This window comes from Brachyistius frenatus, unplaced genomic scaffold (assembly GCF_029030835.1).
Source record: "Brachyistius frenatus isolate BFR_SWC_R1_liver_20210118 unplaced genomic scaffold, ASM2903083v1 Contig_46, whole genome shotgun sequence".
NCBI classification, from domain to species: Eukaryota; Metazoa; Chordata; class Actinopteri; family Embiotocidae; genus Brachyistius; species Brachyistius frenatus.
Window position 1 is genome coordinate 1,648,806 of NW_027210645.1, and position 16,411 is coordinate 1,665,216.

Genomic DNA, 16,411 nt, shown 5'->3' on the forward strand with positions numbered 1-16,411 from the left:
TGGATTAGCAAGTTAAATTTAACCAGAGTTTATCCCTGAGTGTGCAGAATACCGGGATTATCCCCCAGCTCATTGAGGTTACGCACCGTTAGAGAGAGGAGGGGACCATTGTTTCGTCGTGTGGGGAGAGACGGACAGATAGTCGTGACCGAGGAGGTCAGATTTGTTTTACACCACATGGTCGCACCAACAGACCACACCTCCACCCCGCACGACCCGATGGAGTACACGCGTCCACCACAGTCACCGCTGTTCAAACCTGGTATCAGGGCCTGTCCTAACATTGATTGAACTTGGTAAAGGGGCATAAGTATAAGTGAGATTTTGGGGAACTGTCACAAATATATGACACCGTGTGTGGCAGGTTAAACAATATTCAAATCTTCACCTGGAATTGGCTCTGTGTCATAAGCAGTAAACTTCCTACAAGAAACCTTTGATGAAAGATGTATTCTAACGAGTCCTGACGAGTAATGAGTCCTGACAAACCTGTTAGAATTTAGGTTCTCTTCAAGGTCAATTTGTAAAAAGTGATTTAAAGTGGTACCAGATTGCACTTGGAAATACAGTTTATTTTGGTCCTGTTGAGGCTTCGGTATCTGAACTCACCACTCACTTCAACCAACGTTTCGAGAAGCCACTTCTCCAGATAACGACGAGAGTGACACCTTTATGGAGGAGAATTGGTTTGTCTCAGAAACTCTTCCTCTGAATCACACATTCTCTTTGTTCCTGAGAGCTCGCTAACTGGGGAACCTTTCTCCTTTGGAGGTGGGTGATAGCTGACTGATAGTCACGTCACCGTCGCTGCCTGATTTGTGCCGGCTACCCGATCGGTTCTGCACGGTGTTCGGCACATGCATAGAATTTTAACCCTGTTTTCGACGCTGCTCGATCCCTTCCATGTGGGATTTATAATTTGTTTACGTTGCTTTATTTTCACCAGTGACACGAGACTGAGCTGTGTCTCAGATGGTGCTTGCAGTAATGTGTATGATGCATGTCAGGATTAACTAGTGACTCCGGTCTGTCTTTCTGTGTTAGCCGTGATGGACGGGCGACCTGTCCAAAGTGTACCGTTCCTTCGCCATAGTCAGCTTGTTGGATGGATTCATGAAGCTTTTTCTAGATATTGTCCCTGTAGTCCACTTTTTTTTTTAGCTCTTTAATTGTAAGTCATATTTTTGGGGAATTGCCCACGTGACACGTCAACAATTTTTCTAAACTTGACAACTTTTATAATGTTTTACTTGACACTGACCAATAGGAGCTCAAAGCACTAAATGACAACCATACAGTCCTCTCGGTGACCTTTATCTTTCTCTGTCAGGCTTTGCAGAACACAAGTCACTCAGGATCTTGCAGGCCATTGCTTGTTGACATTTTTGTTTCCAGTAGCACCTCCCTCTCTATGACATCACGCAGGTCATTGAAGATGGGCGGCTATGATTGTTTGCTCAACCAAAGTGGAGTCTTGTCATGTGTCTTGAACAAATCGCAGCAAGAATTAATGACTTTATAAACGACTAAACTGACGCAGTGGCTACTTTATTAGACAAGAATTTCGGAGGTTTCCTGTCGGGCACATCTGAGGACACCTTTGATTACAGACGTGACACCTGACGCTACTGTTGGCATTCATTTGTTTTTAGTAAAAGGTTTAAAGGACTATTGCACCCCATAGACTGATATAAAAGTAGACGTGTGAAAAATGAGCCCGATGAGGAAGTGTCTTAAACTGTAACACCACTAAGTGCCAGTAGAGGTTTGGCTCCAAAAAGCATCCAGCTCCATAGACTCCCATTGAACTTCTATCCTGAAATTCAAAGTCAGCTAATTATTTCCACAAGTTGTTTCCGTGTTACTCACTAAAGTCACTCCATCTGAAAATAAGCCAGTCATTAACAAGAAAAGAAGCCTCAAAAATACATGTTTTACAGACATGTTTGATTGACAGGTCTGAGCTGCAGTCAGGCTATCAGTTTGACGTAGTATCGTTGGGTTCCCAATCAGATCGAGTCAGATCCACCGCTCACTCCTCCCCAGCTCATCCAAATATGGTCACTTCTGGGTCCAAACCGTTTCGAACTAGTAAGATGGCGCCGACCAAAATCCCCTTACTGTTGGTTGCCGCTTGTTACACACTAAAGAAGCCATAGCTTTAGGCATACCTATATTTGTCAGTTTGAAAAATATCTAATTAAAAAGCTGTTGATTATTTGCATGTGTAACCCTTTTTACCATTGTTTGGTCTTGAGAGATGCGCAGTGTTTTTTTTATTTCTCCCCCCTTTTGTTGGAGGAACATGTGAACTCTGAGTTTAGTCCAGGCGGATAACGTTTTAGAGGCAGTCTTACCGAAAAGCACAACGGGCTTATTTTCCTGCAAGCACCTTCCTCAGCGAGGCAGCTGCCGTGACACCGATCTGCAGCCAGTTTTACACCCTATCCTCCCAGCGGAGGAAATTTAACGGGCAAGTAAGCTGATTTTAGATCGGTGCCTGAGGCCGTCTGATACTCGGAGCTCCTCCGCGCTCACTTTGCAGAGGTTAATTTAATGCTACCAGGGGACGCGAGGCGCTTGTATCGGTCAACAGATAGAGATGTATCAGATCAATACTGTAAGCTCTGCTCGTAAGCCCCTCCGCCACCACCCTCCCCACCCCCCCGCTGGTACGACGGTGTGCTCGAACAGGCGTACAGACCCTCCGTGGGTATTTGTGGAGAAGCAGCCCAGGGAGCAGCTCTCAGCATCAGGAGGAACAAATGTCAGTGAATCATGTGGACTTTAAGAAAGGCTGTTTATGAGCATCTGCAGAGCTGCAGCAACTCTGTTTCTCTTCTGTTCTCCTGCTGCGTCGCCTTAATGGGCCCCCGCTGGCTTCAATTGACTGGTCTGTCTTGTTCTCCCACCACCACCACCCCGTCTCCCTCCCTCCCTCCCTCGTCCTCAGGCCATCTACAAGATGGTGTCATCCGTGATGAAGATGCCAGAGGATGAATCCACGCCGGAGAAGAGGACGGATAAGATCTTCAGACAAATGGACCTCAATAATGACGGTGAGAGGAGGAAGTGGCAGCACGGAGGGATGAACGTGACGCTTTGTTGACGATAATCGATGAAATGTGCTCATTGTTTTTAAGAAACTTTGCAGAGAAGTTGAAACAGCATGTTAGTTTTGATTTCAGTGTGATAGCAAAACATCCCAACACGGGATTTCAAGAGACACGACGACAAAGAACATCATCTTCAATTCATATAAACACCAAACCAAAAGGGGAAGAAATCAGTTTCTTTACTTTGAAATACTTTTTTTTTTTTTGTAAATTTTACAATGAATTGCAGTAAAAGGCCAAAAGTTTTGATGAGTCATCCTGTTTTATTTGAACTACAAAACAAGAAAAACTTTAGTCTCCAAACTTTGAGCCAATTAAGACCAATCCATCATGTTTGAATGACGCAGCCTGTCTGAGTCCTTTTACAGCTACATTTTCTAACGTCTGCTTCCAGCCGGAGAACGCTCCGCGTCACAAAGGAAAAATCGTCACAAACTGTTTTAATGAACATGAGAGTGACTTCTGTGGTCCCCAGATCTGAATCCAGCAGAGTGCTTTTGACAAATTTGTACAAATGATGTGATGCAATTGTGTCGACATGCAGCCGAAACTCAAAGGGATGGAAGCCTTCCTTTGAGTTTCGGCTCCATGTCGACATGTTGAGAACAACAAGAACTGAAACAAGCCCAACAGTTTTACTTCTTTCTCCCAGTTTTGACACCATATTAATCAGTCCTTCCAGGACCATCACAATAATTAACATAGATCAGAGCCTTTTCTGCAATATTTGCAGGAGCTTACAATTTTTGCAAAATTGCAGTGATTTTTCCACAAAACAATTTCGCCAACAGAACCAACACTGAAAGTGTTACGACGTAAAGCAGCCTTCCCGAACAAAATTCACTTTATTAACAAAAAAACTCATTTACAATCAGCAAGTTTCTACTTCCTCTTCTTTCACCACCAAAACAAACTCCGTTCACCGCAGGAAACCAGAACAAGTGAGGAAACCGGAAGTGACGGGGTTTATGGGAAATGTGGTCTTCTCGTTAAAAGTAGGAATACTGCAGGTTAAACTCGTTTTACAGAGACTTCACTTTGTTTTTGTGCATCCAGTTTATGTTGAATTAAAAATAATTAAACAGCATTTAAAGCTCTTATTTTGACAGCAGATGCAGCCTTTGTGTTTTATAGGACAGTCACAGACTGTAACGTAAAGCTGCGTCACTTTTATGAATTATTTTGTAAATTTAATCCTCATGGTTCTCTAAATTCAATGAATATATATATATATTTTTTAAAAGATTAACAGAAAATAAATATTGATGTGATGTGCAGCATGCTTATTATTAAAGGAAGTGATCACGTTTGACTCTTTATCTAGCAGTTGTTAAAACAAAATGTCTTTTAGTCTAAAATGTTAGTCAAATTCTCGCAATTTTACGGCAAAACCTCACTTAAAAAGTTACATAACAATTTAATTTTAAATCTACTGCAGAATCAAGCATTTTGTAATGCAACAATCACAAAAAGACTCCTGGAGGGACTAATTAAGATCCTCAAATCGTCCATTTTGTAGTTTAACCGTCATATTCCCACAAATGAACGCCCGTCTTTCTGTTTTTCTCTCGCAGGAAAGTTATCCCTGGAGGAGTTTATCAAAGGTGCCAAAAGCGACCCCTCCATCGTGCGGCTACTCCAGTGCGACCCCAGCTCGGCCTCCCAGTTCTGAAGCCGCCCCGCTGCGACCTCAACCTCCCCTCCATTTTTATTTTTTTTCCCCCTCACCTTCTCTCTGTTGCTATTGACACAGTCACTCAAATCAATGCATGATGGTTCTCGTCTCTCATCTCATCTTTTTTTTTTTCTTTTTTTTTTTTTGTTGTTGTTGTGTGGGAGGATGATGGAGGAGGAGGAGGAGGAGGAGGAGGAGGAGGAGGAGGAGGAGGAGGAGGAGGAGGAGGAGGAGGAGAACAACAAGTCTTCACCATCATTTTGTATTTGTGGGGGAAATGAATGGACGTGTTCCAGATAATGTTCCAGAATATTTATCTCTCTCTCTCTCTGGAACATCAGCTTTCCAGGGAGCTGATGACAAAGGGTGGATGTTTTTGTTTTTGTTTTGTTTTTTTTGCAGGGTGGGGACGGATCGGTTCTCCTCCACCGCACACATGTATATCATGTATATACCGTATGTCTGTGTATATCATAAGATGAGGTACATTCCTCTCGACACTCTCTGACATTGACAGGCAGTATTATGTAGCACAGCTTCCTGGTCTGACCCGATTGGTTGGTCGGGTTTTACGATCTTTCGTTGAGAAATAGGAAGATCCCATTTTGGTTTTTATTGATATCTACTGGCATTTTTTGTTGATTTTTATTTAAGTTGAAGTGCTTTTTTTTTTCCTTCACGTGTATATACTTTTTTCCTCCTTTCATGTCGTTTTATTTATTCATTTTTATTCTTATTATCGTGCTTTTACTTTGAGATGTCTTTGAAGATGTTCCAGTTTACACACACACACACACACAGAGAGAGAGAGAGAGAGAGAGAGAGAGAGAGAGATGGTCTATGTGTCGAAGAGTACGGACGTTGAAACTCCCATGATGCATTTGATCAATGACACCAGTAGCACATACCGTTCATGTGTTTATAAGAGTGTGGCTGTGCGTTTTCGGTCCTGAATGCGTGTGCGTGTGCATGTGTGCTTGAGGCTCAACTTTTACAGTATTATCATGTGTTGTTTTCTTAATTTGTAAGTATTTTAAAGGTATCTTTAATAACGAAGCAGTAAACTTAAAATAGTCGTAACCTGTCACTATACTGCATGATCCTACCGACCGGACGGAAAAACCAATTTCACGCACAGTGGTATCGTTTTTTTTTTTTTGTAGCTCCGCAGCCTCCGCAGCACCGGACCGAGGCCCGAAATGATCCGATGTTTGGTCTTTGCTTTGGGATGACCCCCTCCCGCTGCCCCCCCCCCCCTCTTCCCTCCACCTCCCCCCGCGCTCTCTCCTTCCTTTCCTCTGACAGACAGAGAACTCACTAAGGGCTCGTTCATCACTCTCCAGCTTGAATGCTTTTTCTAAACCTCCCGGATTAGTCGGCGGCGCAGAGCAGCGCGACGAAGGGGACGCCAGATTTTAGGGTTTCCAGACGCACGTGGAGAGACGTCAGTGGCTGCGTTTACATCCTTGGGGATGTCATTTATCATTTATATATATACCAGGAATTTCACATATTAAACGCAAGACTTGCGCGTTTAATCGTTTAATATTTGTGTTTTAAAGGTTTCCGGAGTGAATGAAACATTGCAAACATGATTTAAAAACCAAAACCTGAAACACATGTAGACCCAGCCACTGTCCGCAGCCCAGCCAGCACCGCGCTCACATATCACACCATGAACGCCCTCGTCGTCAGGTCACTGTTGCCATCTTCTGTTAAACACACACACTTTCCCGATTCAGTGTGTGAAGTGGGTAAACATAGGGCAAACAGACAAAAACGGTCCGTTAAAACGTGATATGGGGTCTGTATTTGATCAACAATTAATAGAATAGTTATTAGCAAATTTCATCATAGAAATATTCGATTTTTACTGAAACATCAGCGTGATATAATAATAATAATGATAAACTTGATTTGCTTTACAGAGGAAGGTAAAAGCAAAGACATAAAATAGGATAATGTCGTTAATATAAGGCAAGTTTGCAATTAAAACAAACTGGGCATGAAAACAAGACTTATAAAAGTAAAAATAAAAAGTATTGAACATAAAGATACAATTAATTAATTAAAAGCGTGATCACACAAGTAAGTCTTGAGCTGTTTCTTAAAACTATTAACAGAAGTTGCGGTTTAATATATTGTATTTAACCACTTCACACACTGAATTTCTGTGTAAATGGGGGCAAAGTGAACCATCACCACGAATCTGAGAGCTGTCCTGCTGCAGCTGCGTCCGTCAAGACTCATCTGTAGTGAAGTCGTATTGAACATTTTGCACAAGAGCTTCTTACCAGCCGCACCTCTGCTTTGTGGATCCTTTAGTGTCACTGCCTCCTGCTGGTAGGATAAGGAACAGCAGTTGCTCCTCCCTGATCCACTACAGTTATAAACCCCCTTTTCTATTCTCACTGCCTCCGATGAACTGGTACCTTGTGTTGGATAAATACCTTCTTTCTTCCTCCCTAAAAACTTCCCTTTCCTTCTTCCTATTTTTTCTGTTGCATGAAAACCTCAGGTGAGGATGTCATGTTTGTTCCGTTGGACCTGAAAATCGAAATATACCTATGTGTTTCAAAGCTGCACGTGTGGCCCGTGTAATCATTTATATAAGATATGTGAGGAATGCAATAGAGAAGCTGTGTCTGGTCTCCCGGCTGAACATTACCACACATCAAAAGTACATGTGAAGGTCTTTACTAACCTGTCAGGACCTGCGAGTCTGAGTAGAACCAGTCGTACCCGTCAGGTCGCCTGCTGCTGCCGCCATTATCACATGAAACGTTTTCATGACACGGTTCAGACACAAAACATACAAGATATCTGCGTAATTTTGAATAAAAACTTTATTTACTTTGGTAATAAATGTAAAAAAAAAAAAAAACCTTGCAGAACTGGTTTCTCTTGACTTAACAGCAGAAAGTAAAAAGTCACAGCCACACATCATCTGAACGTTGTACTGCTTCACTTGTGTTTATCTCTACACGACGTGTGTAAACCCAAATACTGAAAGAAATAGTTCAACAGTATGGGAAATGCACTTTTGTTGCAGAAACGTAGAGGAGAGAATCGATACTAATTACGTATTTACACTAAATATGGAGTGAGAGCGAGGAGACGAGTGGATTAGTCCAGCGAGCCTGGGAATTTATGTTTGTGGACAAAAAACAACAACTTGGGAAATAGTATTAATTAGGGAGATTCAGCAGTGCTAGGAGACAATGTTTTAGTTGGAATTAGTTAGACAAGCTATTCATCTCCATTTCTAATTTCATGCTACGCCAAACTACAAAAACTGACGAGTCATTTTTCGTCAGAGAGGGCCATTTTCACATTGCATGGTTTTGAAATATTAACAAAGTTTTAGTTTGTTTGTGTCTGCAACAAATACATAGGCTAACACCACCGAATGACTCCCACGTCGGAATAAGGGGTGTCTTTACTGTTCTTATGATTTGGTTGACATTGTGGGAAAAGCGGCAATAACATCTTCAAACAACACAAATTCGCTGACATTAGGATGTAACATAATCTGTAAGCTTTAGAGTTAAGAAGCTCCTGCTTGAGTCCTTATGCTAAGCTAACCGTGTGATTAAGTATCGATCTTCTCATCCAACTCTTGCTATTCCCCAAACAGTCAAACTATTCCATTAAGAACAGGCACCATCTCTTTACTTTACTGGATTTAACAAATTTGTTCTCTCCTAATATGAATAATTTGTCTCTCACAAGTAGAAAAACGAGAACAAGAACAGACAGAGTCACATGACCGGGATCCTGAATGCTGTCCAAACAGTCTGAGCCTCAGAATATTCGTACATCAGGTCCAGTAAAAAAAAAAAAAAAAACATCTCCAGCCCCTGAGGCTGTAGAGCTTTGAAGTACTGACAGCAAAATCCGGGTTGTGATTATGTTTGACGTGAACTGCAGCGTGGAGCCTCACATCCCTGCGTCTTCTTCCTTTAACAATATCTGGGGTGTCACATGTGGCTAAATCCAGAAGCTGGACCTTTCCAGCATCCCCCTCTGCAGCAGTTGGTGCTGCGCCGGTGCCCTTTCGTAGCTGCCAGTTCGACTGTCTGGCCCTTCTGACCTTTCTCTATACGGCTGGGGAAGAGGCTGCCTCTCCCAGGGAGGAAGACTCTGGTGGAGGCGGGGAAGATGCTGCCTCTCACAGGGAGGAAGACTATGGTGGAGGCGGGGAAGATGCTGCCTCTCACAGAGAGGAAGACTATGGTGGAGGCGGGGAAGATGCTGCCTCTCACAGGGAGGAAGACTATGGTGGAGGCGGGGAAAATGCTGCCTCTCACGGGGAGGAAGACTATGGTGGAGGCGGGGAAGATGCTGCGAAGGAGGAGGAGTTGGGCGCTGCTGTCTGTGAGGTGCAGTGATCCGTCTTGAAGGTGCTCTGTAGATTGGTAGAGGCTCCATGTGGCGTGTTGGAGGTTCAGTGAAGCGCAATGGTGCAGCTTCCTCCACCGACCTCACCGCATCGATCTATAAACGGAAAAATTAGGAAAAATCTTTGATGTAAGTTTTTTTTTAAATATTGCCCTCATGAAAACAGTTTTTTAAAGCAGCCCAATTTTGAGTTCGTGTCGATATCTCACCGCTCTACCGTTGTCTCTGGGTCTCTTCCTGGTCGGGCAGCAGGGCAGACCCAGAAAGGAAACACAGACAGCGAAGCAACGGGCAGAAAAAAACAGCTGGATGATGCATGTCACAATCAGCGGTACCCAAAGGATCAGAGTGGTACTCTGGGGAGGGAGGACGAGGAGTGAGTGAGTGGAAAACACCAGCTGGACCATTCGGAGGACAATCTTGAGGCCACAGTTCTCGCAGCCTCACGTAAAACGGGGAGATGCAGCCGAGGTAATGCGGTGGTACAGAACCTTATTTTGTTTCCCAGAGATGATTGTGTGGCGCTGCAGCAAGGCTGGGAATTTGAGTTTGCGCATGAGAGTCGGCATCGTGAAGCCACCGTGCAGAACAGAGCATATCAAAGAAAAAGTGTACGGAGGGAATGTCAAAGAAAGAAGAGCTGCCTTTTGTTGCTGACTTCAAAGTGAAGAAGAGGTTTACAGCTCCGAAAAGTTTGGGACTTTCTTTGGAAACCGTGATGAAATATGCAGGAAGTGCAGAAACTAAAACCTTGCATAAATATCATTATTGCCTCGAAGCAACGAGGAACAGGAGAACCAGAATTCCTAAACACAGTTTTAGGTGATGTAATGCACCCTCCGGCAGCCATACTGCAGGTCCCCTGTTAATACGCAGCTCTGACTGAACAGCATGGTCTGCAGTCTCGGAGGACTACGACGAAGTTAGTTACTTCTGAGTTGGAACGCAGGAAAATCCTGTCAATTACAAAACTTTGTTTAAAAGGTATAACCAGAAGGAAGCACACAGCGATACTGAGCAGGTACACAATCACCAAACAATATCTGAGCGTATAAGAACAACCAGAAGTTGAGCTGTTTCGTGGCCTGTTTAGACAGCTGTATTGATGAAAATAGAAACATCTGTTCAGGCAGATGTGCGAGGCACACCCGCGTCAACACACTCCTCTTCAGCATCCTGTAATTGCCACTCTCGACCACAGTGACTGACAGACTGTACTGTAAACACGACGGTAGTCTCTTCTATAATGAGACAAGTCGAGGCTTCCCGCTGCTGCGTTACATCACACAGGTGATTTAAAGAACAGAAACACATCTGTCCAGTGTGCGTTTGTGCTATTAACAGACAAAATCCGACACCGAGCTGTACATCAAAACCCAAAGCGGCTCGGCCATTAACCCCTTCTGTCAAGAGTAAATCCAGCTGAAGACGAAGGTCACGTAACTGACAAATTGTCAACTACGTGGCGTGTTAAAATGGCACCGCGGTGCTGATGTGTGGATGCGGCTGTGAGGCCGAGACGGCCTGACAGTCCGCCTGCAGCACACTGGGACAGGACGCGGCCTGAAGACGGCCGACAGGGTCGGGTCAGCGTTTCTGCCACATCAGCTGCAGAGTGTGACTGACGGGACAAGACCGACACCCAGCCTGCCACCGCTTCTCACACACACACACACACACACACACACACACACACACACACACACACACACACACACACACACACACACACACACACACACACACACTCTCACGGTGTGCCGCCTCACCGCCGTGTTGCGTTCACGTCGCAGTGGTCATCTGTTCAAACAGCTAGCTGCTGCAAGACAAAGGTCAAAGTTCAAACCTCAGACTAATGCACTCACGTAAATGCGAGTAGGGTCAAAAGGACACTCGTTGGTCACGCTGGAGTAGTCAATGGCGTCAGGGAAGCGGCAGTGAGTCAGGAGGCTCCGCCCACCGTGAATGATGGCCCTCGCCACGGACACGAAGAGCCCGACAGCCGAGGCCGCCGCCATGAGAGCAGAGAGCAGACTGATGGTGAACAGAGACCACGTCTGGGGAAGGGGGGGAGACAGACACACACAGACAGACACAAAACAATGAACTTTTTATGCTCCCAGAGGAGCAACAAACATCAGTAGAGCTTTTTTTGAAATGTCAAAGCAGGAGAAAACACGTATATTAATGACGGCTGCTTTTCACTGTCTACACCTCCTGTTGTACTTGCTGACTCACTCTCGTGGGACACATGACGAAATGTCTGCAGTGAAAAAGCTCTACACAAACAGAGCAGATACAACACAGAGGTCAAATGTTTAAACAGAGACACTGAGAGACAGAAAGAAAATCTGAAAATATGGTCCTGAAAAGTGTCATGTCCGTTAAATTAGTATAAAGTAAATCGTTGCACGATTCTGATGATTTCATGCAAGAAGATCGGTTTAGATCTGGTGTGAAGTTTAAAAGACGAAGACACTTATCATTCAGGCAGGATTTTTCTAAAGACTGAAAGGAAGGACGAACAGATGGGCAGATGGATAGATAAGATACTATATTCATAAGTATCTTATCTATACTTATGAACAATGTAGCTCATGTAAATCCAGATTTAAAAGACATTTCAATAAAAACAAACAAATAATAAAGTCAGTGGTAATGGTGGGTTTAAAACAGAAGGATTACCAAAATCAACCCAGGGACTCCGATAGGGACATATAGGAGTCCTACATAAGGTTCTTATGTAGGACTCCTACTTTGTTACATATATCATACTGGTATCTGATGTCTTTCCTGCATGATGAAACAAACCATTAACTGGCATAATATCCTGAGCCCACTGTGATCTTTCTATCTGGCTGTTATGATCAGTGGGATCTGAGAATCGAGGTTCAATCTTTCCTCATCAGGAGTCATCGATTGCATCCGTGACGTTCTCCCTCACCTGGTGGCAATCAGTCTGACCGGGAGGTTTTATAGAGAGGCTGGTTTGGTGTTTAGTTTGGTGCTTGTCTTTAGTTGACTCTCTGGTTTGCTGTGATTTAGGGTATTTTTGGTGGATTGTGTTTGAAGTGTTGATGTTTTTCTTATTTTTCTTCAACTGGCCTCAAATTATATTCTGTTTCCCTTCCCAGCGACTCCCAACTTAGATTTTGTTTGTTTGGGTCCAATTGTTTTGTTTTTCTATATTTTTGACTGGCTGTGGGGAGTTGTTACCCCACAGTCACCTTTCACCTTTCGGCCATACTTTATTGCTTTGGTTGTTTTTTTTCACATCACATGCAGGTTTTTTTTTTGTGTTAGTTACCCAACTAGCGACCCCTGTTGCCAGGTTTTGTGTTTTTGGAAAAGTAACATGGCACCACTCTTGCTGTTGAGTTTGAATAGCTCTGCTATATATAAAATTGGATGTCTGAAAAGTGAAGCCATTGTTTTAGGGCGCAGATACCACTGAGGGCTGGCTCCCAAATATCTGTAGCTTCAAGAGTGCTATTAAAAAATTCCTAACTTCTCATGAAATATAAAGTCAATAAATGGTTTCCAGATGGTATTATTAGTTTAAGTCACTCATTGTTGGTTTTGGGATTTGCTGATAATACGAACAAATATAGAATAATTCAAGCCGAAGCTACACTCTTTAACACGTTTACAGAAGGTGAGACGAGGCTACAGAAAGTGTCCGTTCCTCTACGATCCCTTTGTGAAGGTGAATCTGCTGTTAAATTGAAACTTGATAATGACAATAAAAGGTAACGGACTTGGTTTTAAGAGATTAGAAGAAAAAGGAGCGTTTCCATTAATGCCTCGAGATGATTTAAAGCAGGCCGGTTAGCGCCACCCTGCCCGCTGTCTCACAAAGGCATCAGGGAGTGGTTTAATCGTGTTCAGCGAGCTGCCTCGTCCATCCCGTCTGAGCAGCCTGACAGCTGACTGAGCGAACACCACGGGAGAGGCCAGGAGAAAAAGCAGAGACCGATCCAGCTCCCCAGGGCTGCGTTCAGACACCCGGGACAACACGCAGCTTGTTTTTTTGTTTTTTTACAGTGTGTCACAGGACAAACGGAGAGGACAGCTGAGATTAAAGAGCGGGAAGGTTGTAAAGTATTAAAGTGAATGCAAGCGAGCGGCACGAGAAGGACGGATCGATGAGTGAAAGCATCAAAGGAAAAGAAGCGATACTAACCAGGCCTCTGCTCTTCTTGTTTTTAGACAGAACAATGGCCAGAATACCAACAACAACTCCCTGCAAAAAGAAGACAGATGGGATCACTAAAAATACTCTTATTGTACCAGATGCACCTGTTTTATCCACGACTATACCAAGAAAATGGATGTTTGAAAATATGCACAATCTTTAAAATGCTATGCTTCTACATGATGTACACACACACACACACACACACACACACACACACACACACACACACACACACACACACACACACACACACACACACACACACACACACACACGGTTTCTCTCAACACCATGGCTGAACTATCAGCACAAACATTTCAAACACATCTTTAAGCACCTCTGTGTTTTTAAAGTTGTTGTTGTGAAGCCTAAAGAAAAAAAAATCATCAGAGAACGGTCCATTGATTTACTTTGGAATTGAAGTGATCAGTTGAAGACTGTTGGATGAAACTAAGTGAAAAAGGTTTTAAATGTTACTTTTTAAACTTTGCTTGCCAGCTCACATCCCTGATGTCACTGCAGCTCTGGTGTAATCAAACTTTAAAGCAGCTATGAAATATTGACAGCTCATTGCCCTAGAGCGGAGCTGCTCTGTGTCTTAAGGTGGCAGGATGTCTGTGAATTTTATTGGACTGAAATTTGAATTACCAAGTTTATACATATTGTTCGAACCTTCAGCGAGCTGTTCAGAACCAGGTTGGAGACCTCTGCTCTAAAGACTCAAAGGATCCAAAACTGAATTTAAAATTAATATTTTAAAGGGGCTGCATGAAGACACTCGTGCTGTATATGTGCCATCTTTCGAAAATGGTTCCTTATGGCTGCAATGAGGGTCTTTCATGTCACAAGCTGAAAGAATCTGATAATGTAATTTCTCTCAAAGAGGCCAAATTAGCAAGAAGTGAACCTTTTACAGTTATTTGCATTCATGGATGAATGAGTCTTACAAATTTACACACAAACCCTTGCATTGCTCTTGTCTATATTGAAAACACCATTCCCTCAAAGTCAGCAAAAGCTGACTGGAGTTCACGAACTTTCAGTCACATTACGTGATACCGGACCTAAATTCCCTCCATGAATATCTGGGTCTGTTCCCTCTTTATTGATGATTGCTTCCAGACTGTGTCCTGATAGGTGTCGACCTCGGGGTAATTTTGAAACTATTGGACCAGCTTTAACCAATCAGCACTGACCACTGTTGATGTATGCTGTGTGCCAAAACTGAAACAGAGACCCTTCCCCAAGTAAATTACCAGGGCAGACTTTTCATATGTCAATTTTTGGCATTCATCTTGCTCAAGCTTCAATTCAACTGTTTGTATCACTTCCTGTAGCTTCACCACCGCGGCCATGGTTGGAACGAAATTTCAAAACCAATGCTGGACTTCAATGTCATCACGCTTAGCCAACAGCATAGCTCCCCGATTGGTCCGCTCTTTTCGAACGTGAAAAGGGTTTACAGACTTTAATCAGACTGAAACTGTGGGGGAAAAAGTGGACGGAGCTAAGCTCATTCACTCAGTGAAAGGTTGGAAGCAAGGATTAGAAAATTAAATTGAGCTTGTTGTGTTTGTCTTTATAGTTCATGACTTATTAATGCAGAAAAACTCATTATTCTAAAGGGTTTATACAGACTTTTCCTTGTCACATTTCTATAACTTCTGGTATCACACACTTGATGGAAAGAAGCCCAGTTTATGCAGTGACCTACGACCTGAAAATACGGCTCTAACTTTGAAACTGTAGAAACACTACAGAGTCACTGTGAAGTCTGTGTGTGCGCTCACCACTAGCCCAGAGGAGAGAGCGACCATGTTGGAGATGGTGTAGTCCATGGTCCAGGCCGACTTGTGGGGGTTGATGTAACGCAGCACCACGCCGTGCAGCAGCGCTCCCAGCAGGAAGTTGATGTGGCCAATGAGGACCACGCTCAGGCCCATCTTCATCAGGGTCTTGGGCTCCTCCAGGCTGGCACAACACAGTCCTGAGGAGGCAGAGCAGAGAGAGCGGCAGTGATTTCAGCTACGTCATCCTCCTGTAGTATCGATCACAGACATGGGAGCCGGGTCAAAACCACGGCGGAGATGTCATCTGTATTAATGATTAGCTGCTGAGCACATAACTGCAGTACAAAGTGACACAAACACCCGTGCTGAGAAAAGTAGCAACACAAATTCAAGAGACATGTAAAGTTTATGCCATAATCAGGTTTGTGTGAAGTGGATAATTAACATCAGAGCACCAGACACACAGTACTTGTTCATTACAATGCAAACTCCATTTAAAAAGTAACCACCTTAAAAATAAGGTTGCTGGACATCTGGTCACCTGAAATTTTCCTTTTCATATATTTTACAGCTGATTCCACACTGAGCCCAGTTCATTCTATATTTGTGTGTCTGTGTGTGCATATATCACAAGACAAGTGTCTATTTGAACATGGCTTCTTCCCCCATCTTCACCGCATTTGGGGAATTGCTCACATTCCTGCATAAGTTCAGCGGTCCCACATGTACAGGTGACAATTTACATTTCTCAGAGCTGTTGAGACACATTTTTGAGCAAGTGGTTTCAAAATACATCAAAAGGATTTCAACCAGTGTAAAATATCACAACAATCAATCACTTTGATATAAGGGTGGTTAAAAATGTTTCAAACAGTCTGGAAACCGGCTGAACATTTTTAAGTTATTTGACCAAAATGGAAAAATAATTAGTTTGATGAAGCCATTTCAAAGCTCTCTGCACTTAACATAATCTGCAGAGTGCTGTGCTGTGCCACACCACCACCACACCCAAACAAACACTCTGACAGTGTTTAACAAACACTAACAGCGTTTTACATGCGTTTGAATATAAGGTAGATTTATGATTACCTGAACACGCCATCTCTGTCAGCTCGTCATTTGGTTTAAATGGCAGTGAGTCCTGCGGTTTTATTAAGTGTTAGTCAGCGTGACCTCTGTTCCCTTCAAAACAACCACTTCAGTCCGGTCAGGCAGCACAACTCACAACTCA

General features: G+C 43.4%; 2 protein-coding genes across 2 annotated transcripts in view; one reads left to right on the forward strand and one right to left on the reverse strand.

Moving 5' to 3' along the window:
- LOC138623755 (hippocalcin-like protein 1) overlaps window positions 1–4,992 on the forward strand; it is a 42,646-nt gene extending 37,654 nt beyond the window's left edge. The window contains exons 4-5 of the mRNA XM_069703431.1: window positions 2,954–3,059; window positions 4,691–4,992. Coding sequence (XP_069559532.1) covers window positions 2,954–3,059; window positions 4,691–4,788 — 204 coding nt within the window. The 3' untranslated portion in view covers window positions 4,789–4,992. The remainder of the gene's footprint in view (window positions 1–2,953; window positions 3,060–4,690) is intronic.
- A 2,627-nt stretch (window positions 4,993–7,619) lies between these two features.
- LOC138623745 (keratinocyte-associated protein 3-like) lies at window positions 7,620–16,387 on the reverse strand. The gene is made up of 6 exons (XM_069703418.1): window positions 16,270–16,387; window positions 15,181–15,377; window positions 13,376–13,435; window positions 11,058–11,249; window positions 9,402–9,548; window positions 7,620–9,288 (listed from the first exon to the last, which is right to left on the reverse strand). Exons 1-6 carry the CDS (start codon window positions 16,280–16,282, stop codon window positions 8,782–8,784), a joined length of 1,116 nt encoding a protein of 371 aa, XP_069559519.1. The 5' UTR covers window positions 16,283–16,387; the 3' UTR covers window positions 7,620–8,781.
- Between the last annotated feature and the right edge of the window lie 24 nt (window positions 16,388–16,411).

Excerpts from the sequence above, each read along its gene's own strand:
- LOC138623745 (XM_069703418.1), bottom strand. Across the intron at positions 11,250-13,375 it reads ACAAGAAGAGCAGAGGCCTG|ACGTGGTCTCTGTTCACCAT; the intron begins GTTAGTATCGCT and ends CCCCTTCCCCAG. Across the intron at positions 9,549-11,057 it reads TTGACCCTACTCGCATTTAC|AGTACCACTCTGATCCTTTG; the intron begins GTGAGTGCATTA and ends CTCCCTCCCCAG.